Source organism: Chiloscyllium plagiosum, chromosome 19 (genome assembly GCF_004010195.1).
Source record: "Chiloscyllium plagiosum isolate BGI_BamShark_2017 chromosome 19, ASM401019v2, whole genome shotgun sequence".
Classification (NCBI taxonomy): Eukaryota; Metazoa; Chordata; class Chondrichthyes; order Orectolobiformes; family Hemiscylliidae; genus Chiloscyllium; species Chiloscyllium plagiosum.
Genome location: NC_057728.1, coordinates 67,457,168 through 67,466,601, shown reverse-complemented (window position 1 = coordinate 67,466,601; position 9,434 = coordinate 67,457,168). Strand labels below are relative to the sequence as shown.

Here is a 9,434-nt window from a genome sequence, read left to right as displayed (position 1 = left end):
TCCTTTAGACAACGAGGACATAAAAATCAAGGCCAATGGCTCTGCAATCTCCTCCCTTGCTTCCCAGAGAATCCTAGGATAAATGCCATCAGGCCCAGGGGACTTTTCTATTTTCACCCTTTCCAGAATTTCCAACACCTCTTCTCTACATACCTCAAAGCCATCCATTCTACTTAATTGTGACTCAGTATTCACATTGACAATAATGTCCTGTTCCTGATTGAATACTGTCGAAAAGTATTCATTCAGTGTCTCCCCAATCTCTTCAGCCTCCACACGCAACTTCCCACTACTATCCTTGACTGGACCTATTCCTACCCTCGTCATTCTTTTATTCCTGACATACCTATAGAAAGCCTTAGGGTTTTCCCTAATCCTACCAACTAAGGACTGTTCATGTCCCCCCCTTGCTGCTCTTAGCTCTCTCTTCAGATCCTTCCTGGCTATCATTTCACTCTCAATCGCCCCAATTGAACCTTCACGCCTCATCTTTACATAGGCCGCCCTCTTCCATTTAACAAGGGATTCCAATTCCTTATTAAACCACGGCTCCCTCACACGACCCTTTCCTCCCTGCCTGACAGGTACATACTTATCAAGGACACTCAATAGTTGCTCCTTGAACAAGCTCCACATATCAATTGAGCCCTTCCCTTGAAGCCTACTTTTCCAAGCCACGCATCCTAAGTCGTGCCTTACCGCATCTTAATTTGCCTGCCCCCAGCTATAACTCTTGCCCTGCAGTGCACACTTATCCCTCTCCATCACTAGAGTAAAAGTCACCGAATTGTGGTCACTGCTGCATCAGGTGTGTGTACAGTTGCATCAGGTGTGTAAGAATCTCAAGTATAAAACAACTTAACAATCAGGCAAGTCCACATATGACATGTGGGAAACGTTTAAAGACCTGCTGATGGAAGTTCAGGACCGGCATCTTCCAATAAGGAGGAAGGATAAGGATGGCCAGGTAAGGAACCTTAGATAACAAGGGAGTATGTAAATTTAGTCAAAAGGAAAAAAGCAGCATATATAAAGTTCAGGAAGCTAAAATCGAATTGAGCCCAGGAGGAATATAAAGAAAGCAGCAAAGAACTCAAGTAGGGAATTGGCAAGTTGAGTTAAAGAGAATCCCAAGGGATTCTGCACATACATTAAAAACAAAAGAATAAGTAGGAAGAAGGTAGGACCACTCAAGGATAAAAGAGGGAATTTGTGCTTGGAGGCAGAGGACGTCAGTGAGATCCTAAATGAGTACTTTGTGTCAGTTTTCATCCAGGAAAAGGATATGGAAAATAGTGAGATTTCTGTGGAGCATGCTAATATGCTAGGGCATTTTGAGTTCAACAAATAAGTGGTATTGGATCTCTTGAAGAGTATTAAATTGGATAAGTCCCCAGGGCCAGTTGCTATCTACCCAGGCAATTGAGAGAGGCAAGAAAGGGGATTGCTGGGGCTATGACAAGCATCCTTGCATCCTCATTAGCTACTGGAGAGGTCCCAGAGGACTGACAAGTAGCTAATATTCTTCCCCTGATCAAGAAGGGAAGTAGGGACAATCCAGAAAACTACAAACCAGTGTGTCTTACATCAGTGGTTGGGAAGCTGTTGGAGAGAATTGTTAGGGATTGGATTTACGCGCACTTGGAAAAGCATTTCCTAATTAAGGACTGTCAGCATGGCTTTGTGCAGGGCAAGTCATGTCTTACTACTTGATTTAATTTTTCAATGTGATCGATGAGGGGACAACATTGGATGTTTCAATATGGATTTTACTCAGACTTTCAAAAAGGCCCATCATGGCTGTTTATCCAGAATATTAAGATGTATGGGATCCACAGTGACATGGCCTCTTGGATTCAGAATTGGCTTGCACATAGAAGGCAAAGGGTAGCGGTGGAAGGTTGTTTTACTCCCCCCCGACGTGGTCGACGATGCCCTCCACCGCATCTCTTCCACTTCCCGCTCCTCCGCCCTTGAACCCCGCCCCTCCAACCGCCACCAGGACAGAACCCCACTGGTCCTCACCTACCACCCCACCAATCTGTCCTCACCAGGACAGAACCCCACTGGTCCTCACCAGGACAGAACCCCACTGGTCCTCACCAGGACAGAACCCCACTGGTCCTCACCAGGACAGAACCCCACTGGTCCTCACCAGGACAGAACCCCACTGGTCCTCACCAGGACAGAACCCCACTGGTCCTCACCAGGACAGAACCCCACTGGTCCTCACCAGGACAGAACCCCACTGGTCCCCACCTACCACCCCACCAATCTCCATGTACAGCGCATCACCCGCCGTCACTTCCGCCACCTCCAAACAGACCCCAGCACCAAGGATATATTTCCCTCCCCTCCCCTAACAGCATTCCGTAAAGACCACTCCCACCGTGACTCCCTCGACAGATCCACACCCCCCACCAACCCAACCTCCACTCCCGGCACCTTCCCTTGCAACCGCAGGAGGTGCAACACTTGCGCCCACACCTCCCCCCTCACTTCTCTCCAAGGCCCCAAGGGAAACTTCCATATCCGCCACAGATTCACCTGCACCTCCAAACACATCATCTATTGCATCCTCTGCACCCGATGTGGCCTCCTCTATATTGGGGAGACAGGCCCCCTACTTGCGGACATTCCTGAAGAAGGGCTTATGCCCGAAACGTCGATTCTCCTGTTCCCTGGATGCTGCCTGACCTGCTGCGCTTTTCCAGCAACACATTTTCAGCTCTGATCTCCAGCATCTGCAGACCTCACTTTCTCCTGGCTGGTGGTCAGTGACTCGTGGTGTTCTGCACGGATCCACACTGGGACCTCTGCTATTGTGATATAATAAGTGACTTGGATCAAAATGTAGTTGTGTGGATTAGTAAGTTGGCAGACGATACAAAGATTGTGGGACATGTGGAAGGTTGCCAAAGTATATAACAGGATATAGATCAGATCAGGGCGGAGACATGGCAGATGGAGTTTAACCTGGGTCATTGTGAGGTGCTGCACTTTGGGAGATCAACTGTTAATGAAAAGAATACAGTTAATGGCAAAACTCTGAACAGCATTGATGTACAGAAGAATCTTGGCGTTCAAGTCCATAGCTCCCTGAAAGTGGCCACACAAGTAGATAGAATGATAAAGAAGGCATATGGCACCTTTGCCTTTTTCGATTGGGGAATTGAGGACAACAGTCAGAATGTCATGTTGCAGCTTTATAAGACTTCAGTTTGGCCACACTTAAGGTAAAGATTAGAGTGGTGCTGGAAAAGCACACCAGGTCAGGCAGCATCTGAGATGCAGGAAAATCCATGTTTTTCCTGAAATGTCGATTTTCCTGCACCGAGGATGCTGCCTAACCTGCTGTGTTTTTCCAGAACCACTCTAATCTTGACTATAATCTCCAGCAGTCCTCATTTTCGCCACACTTAAGAGTACTGTATCTAATTCTGTTTGCCACATTACAGGAGAGATGTGGAGGCTTTTGAGAGAGTGCAGAAGAGTGCAGAACCTGGATTAGAGGGTATGAACTATAAGGCAAGGCTAGAAAAACTTGGGTTGTTTTTCCCAGAATGGCAGAGGCTAAGGGGAGGCTTGATACAAGTCTATAAAATTTTGAGAAACATAGATTGGGTTGATGGTCAGAATCTTTCTTTCACAGCTGAAACTCGGGGACATGCATTTAAGGTGAGAGGGGGAAAGTTCAAAGATGATGTGAGGGGCTAGTTTTTTTTTACACAGAGTGGTAGGAGTGTGGAATGCGCTGCCAGCGGTGGTTGTGGAGGCTGATACAATAGGGATATTTAAGAGACTTTCAGATAAGCACATGAAATGCAAAGAATGGAGGGATATGGACCAAAGTCAAGTAGCAGGGACTAGTTTAATTTGGCATCATGTTCAGCATAAGATCGTGGGCTGAAGGGTCTGTTCCTGTGTTGGACAGTTCCTGTGTTCCATATATTATTAATAACGGATCCAATAATTTGTGAAGAAAGTTCAAAACACCTTTCACCCTTTTTGTGTAGAAAGGTTCCTTACATCTGCCCTGAATGTTCTGACTTGTCCCCTCGTTCTAGAATCCCCAATCAGTGGAACTAGTTTATCTCTTTCTACCCTGTCTTTCCCCTTTGCTATCTTGAACACATAGATCAGATCACCCCTTAATCTTCTAAATTCGAGAGAAAGCAGGCGCAATGTGTACAATATTTTCCTCATAACCACTGAGGTCCAGGTATCATTCTTGAAAACCTACATTGTACTCCCTCCAAGGCCAATATATCTTTCCTATGGTGTGGTGCCCAGATCTGCTCTCAGTACTCCAAACAGAGTCGAGCCAGGGTTTTGCAGAAGTTATGCTCCAGTTATACATCTTTGTATTCCAGTCTTCGATATAAAGGACAGCACTCCCTTAGCTTCCTTAGTTATTTTCTATTCAAGTGGAATTATTATGAACAGGTTGTTCTGAGATAACATGCGTTTTGGATATAACGCCGCTGAAGAATGAGGGAACGGTATTTTTGAGAATGTTTACCTCTGTTGGCAATAGCGCAATGCCAGTGGGTATCAGTTTGCGCACGATGTTTTGCACATGCGCTGATGTCCGTGCCAAAATCTCCATGCCATTCTGCACGTATCCGTGTCCGCACTGTTCCACACATGTGTGACGTCAGTGTTGGTCTTCGTGTCATCCTGTGCATGCACGGTGTCAGCTGCCGACAGAGCAGCTTTCTGTGAAAGGTACTGGACAGGGAGTAGCTTGCTTACATTTTTGAAATGTACTGCGTTAAACTTACTATTGTTTCGTTAATAAATATGATTTCAGCCCTGATTCAGGCTGTGCTATATTTTGCGTTAGACTTTTGGGTGATTTTTGAGCAATCATGAATGATATGTTTTGCTGGCCTGTCCCAACCTCACTTTTCCCATTGGCCCCATTAAGCAAATTACTATTAAGCAAGATTTCGCTGGAATGCAACTAGGATGTTACAGGAGAACTACCAGTATGAATGTTATTATATATCTGAGCAGTATCCAATGTAACAAGAACTTCAAACTTCAGGCAAGTTCATTTCAGGAAGTTAAGTGGAGAAAAGGCAACAACACATTCAGCTAATCAAAATGGCACAAGATCATATGCATTTTGATATTCCTCAATTTTCAACTTATGATCTTACTCTGGGAGAACACAATGCTTCATGCAGCTGGTGAAGCAGATAAAAAGAATGTTTCCTCTCACGGGTCAATTTAGAACTAGGTGACAGGGTTTTACAATTAAGGATCACAGTTTTAGGATAGCAAGGAGATTTTCTTTCCTCAGAGCATCAATTACAGAACTCTCTGCCTCAAAACATGGGGGAGATGGGAGTTATGGAGCATTTTTAAATCTCTTGTTGAGCTTGTTTCTTCAGCTCATGTACTAAAATGGGAATAACAAGAATCAAAGGTTATCAAAGGACATGAGAATTTAGGATTTAGAACATAAACAGATCAGCAACGACCTTCCTGAATGGCAGAGCAGGGCCAAATAGCCGACTTTTGCTTCGATTTCTCAAGTTTGCATATTCACAGAACCAGTATATAGGGTTTTAACATTTCTGCCAAAATGACTAGTCTTTGGAATTCGCTTCCCCAGTTAAGACACTCAAGGCTGATCTTAACAGGTGGTTGATAAACATGGCAGTGAAAGGACCTGGGGATCAGACAGGAAAGTTAATCTTATTGAAAAACACAAGTCTCGAATGGCTCAATGGTTTACTCCTCGTCCCAACTTTTGTTTCTCGTCAAAAAAACAAAATCTACCAGTCACAAATACACTTGTCTATCAATAAGATAGGCCTAGACCTATACATATCTCTTAGGGTGAGGTCTCATCTTCACAGTGAAGATATCCTTTTTTCGGGTTGTGTGGCAATACCATCCTGTTTCAAGGAATAGACTCAAAATAGATCGAGCAGCTCAAAACTGGACACGCATGAGGCTATAGGCTATCAGCCACAAATCTCTAAGCTCATTATCTGTCATATCCTCCATCAAACAATTGTCAAGAAATTATTTTCCACAAAAACAATGGCTGTGGCATAGTTGTAATGTTCTTGGACTTAGAGCCTGAAATCACAGACTTATGCTCTGAAGACATGGGCTGAAATCCCACCATTGCAGACAGTGAAATTTGAATTCAGTAAAAAAGCTTGTCTAATAGTGACATGTAATCATGGTCGATTGTCACAGACGGTGGTGCGTGTATGGAATGAGCTGCCAGAGGAAGTGAGAGAAGCTGGTGCAATTACAACATTTAAAAGGCATCTGGATGGGTATATGAATAGCAAGGGTTCAGAGGGATATCGGCCAAGTGCTGGCAAATGGAACTGGATTAATTTATGATTTGGAGGTGCTGATGTTGGACTGGGGTGGACTCCGCCAAGAACATGCAAGTCCTGGGCCGTCTCCACCACCAAACCCTAATCACCTGACGCCTGGAGGAAGAATGCCTCATCTTCCACCTTGGGACCCTCCAACCACATAGTATCAAGGTGGATTTCACCAGTTTCTTCATTTCCCCTACCCCCCACCTTATCCCAGATTCAACCTTCCAACTCAGCACTGCCCTCTTGAACTGTCCTACCTATCCAACTTCCTTCCCACCAACTGCTCCATCCCCCCTGTCCAACCTATTACCTTCACCCCCACTCTCATCTACCTATCACATTCCCAGCTACCTTCCCCCAGCCCCACCCCGCTCCCATTTATCTCTCAGCCCCCCTTGGGCCACAAGCCTCATTCCTGATGAAGGACTTAAGCTCAAAACATCGATTCTCCTGCTCCCCGGATGCTGCCTGACTGCCAGCATCACACTCTTGGAATCTATCCTATCAAATAGCCCAGAAAGCCAGTCAGTTTCAGGATACTTTGGATAGACAAGAAATTCTGATCTAGCCAATCATGCCCCATCCTATGAATGAATAAAGAATATCCAACCATCTTTCACTTCTACTTGGAATGTTCATTCTGTTCCTCTCTCTGCAGATTGAGTCCAACAGGTCTCTTCTTCAGAGCTCTGTTAAATGTTTTTCTTTTTGTAGATGCTACCAGACCAGAGTTGCTCTAGCACTTCATTTTTATTTCTAATCTCCAGTATGTGCAGTACTTAGGTTTTATTTTAACACTGAGCTCATGTTAGATTTTTCTTCAAATAACGACATTAAAATAAATTATTTTGAACTTTATAAACTCAACACAAATTATCAAAATAAGAAAAAGACACTAATTATAGAATGATCAGAAGATCTATGGAAAACACTTTTTTGTGATCTAACAGTTCAGTTCAAAGCTAAAATAAATAATTACCAGGGTTTTTTCATTCTCTCCTTCTGCTCCAACTGCTTCCATTGTGCATGGTGATCCTCTTGCATCATCCTGATGATGTTTTCCCAGCCTGTGACCCTGATTGCCTGTCAACAGGAAAGGGGCTGTCACCAAATAAAACCAACCTTGACATGAAGCACCACAAAAACAATGCTTATCATTAGCAGGGAAAATATAGCTCTACAGTCAGAGTAAGAAGCTATCAAGCAAACAGCAGATCACAAAAATCACAGTTTCTTTGGATACTAAATCCCTAACTACTGGGGTTAATTAAAGGGGGAAAAGTTTCAAATGCGACAAATCAAATAAAGGTATGTAATGCTGAACATATGCATTGAGCTTGGCAGCAAAGAGATGAATTCAAGCTTAGCCTATTGGCCTTCAGTTAATTATTTCATTGTCAACACTTGAAATGCTATTCCAAAAGCACAATTTTTCTATAATGCAGGGTTGCACAAGAACTGTAGATAAATGAAGGGACAAATGGTTTTGAAGAATCGGGGACGCTGAAGGAGGATTTGGACAGGTTAGGAAAGGGAGGAAAAAAGTGACAGATGGAATATTTTGGTGGGATGAATAGAGGCATAGACCATTTTCTAAATGGAAAAGGCTTGGGACTTGGGAGTCCTAGGCAAAAGTGAGGACTGCAAATGCTGGAGATCCAAGACAAAACTAGAGTGGTGTTGGAAAAGCACAGCAAGTCAGGCAGCATCCGAGGATCAGGAAAATCAACATTTTGGGCAGGAATCCTTCATAGTTCAGTATTCTCTTCAGGTAGGTTCAGTTGGCATTTTGGAAGGCAAATGTGATAGAATCACAGAATCATTCAGCATGAAAATAGACACTTTGGTCCATGCGAACCATGTTCCCAAATTAAACTAATCCCATTGCCTGCATTTGGCCCATATCCCTCTAAACCTTTGCTATTCATGTACTTATCCAAATATTTGCTAACTAGAGTCAGACAGTTATAGAATCATAGAGATGTACAACACGGAAACAGACCCTTCGGTCCAACCCATCCATGCCGACCAGATATCCCAACAGAATCTAGTCCCACCTGCCATCACCTGGCCCATATCTCTCCAAACCTTCCTATTCATATACCCATCCAGATGCCTTTTACATGCTGTAATTGTACCACCCTCCATCACTTCCTCCAACAGCTCATTCCATACACATACCACCCTGTGTATGAAACAGTTGCCCCTTAAGTCTCTTTTATATCTTTCCCCTCTCACCCTAAACCTATGCCCTCCAGTTCTGGTCTCTCCCACCCCAGGGAAAAGACTTTTGTCTATTTATCCTATCCATGCCTCTCATGATTTTATAAACCTCTATAAGGTCACCTTGTAGCCTCCGATGCTCCACGGAAAACAGCATTAGCCAAATCAACCTCTCCGTATAACTCAAATCCTCCAACCCTGGCAACATCTTTGTAAATCTTTTCTGAACCCTTTCAAGTTTCACAACATCTTTCCGATAGGAAGGAGACCAGAACTGCACAGAATATTCCAAATGTGGCCTAATCAATGTCTTGTACAGCTGCAACATGACCTCCCAACTCCTGTACTCAATAGTCTGACCAATAAAGGAAAGCATACCAAACACCTTCCTCACTATCCTATGTACCTGCGACTCCATTTTCAAGGAGCTATGAACCTGCACTCCAAGATCTCAGGGTTCAGCAAAACTCCTGAGGACCTTACCATTAAGTGTATAAGTCCTGCTAAGATTTGTTTTCCCAAAATGCAGCACCTCACATTTATCTAAATTAAACTCAATCTACCATTTCTCAGCCCATTGGCCCATATGACCAAGATCCCATTTAACTCAGAGGTAACCTTCTTCACTGTCCACTACACCTCCAATTTTGGTGTCATCTGCAATATTACTAACTATACCTCTTATGCTCATATCCAAATCATTTACATAAATGATGAAAAGTAGTGGATCCAGCACTGATCCTTGTGGCACTCCACTGGTCACAGGCCTCCAGTCTTAAAAATAACCCTCCATCACCACACTCTGTCTTTTACCTTTGAGCCACATTTCTTGAGTTTGTTTAAGACAGAGGTAGA

General features: G+C 43.8%; 1 protein-coding gene across 7 annotated transcripts in view; it reads right to left on the bottom strand.

Moving 5' to 3' along the window:
• osbpl8 (oxysterol binding protein-like 8) overlaps window positions 1-9,434 on the bottom strand; it is a 416,034-nt gene that overhangs the window by 334,861 nt on the left and 71,739 nt on the right. For 6 of the 7 annotated variants that reach the window (XM_043708791.1, XM_043708786.1, XM_043708784.1 and 3 more), the window contains one exon: window positions 7,336-7,439. In XM_043708791.1, coding sequence (XP_043564726.1) covers window positions 7,336-7,439 — 104 coding nt within the window. Of the gene's footprint in view, window positions 1-4,522; window positions 4,732-7,335; window positions 7,440-9,434 lie in introns of those variants that run through there. The other variant, XM_043708788.1, reaches the window with a different exon arrangement.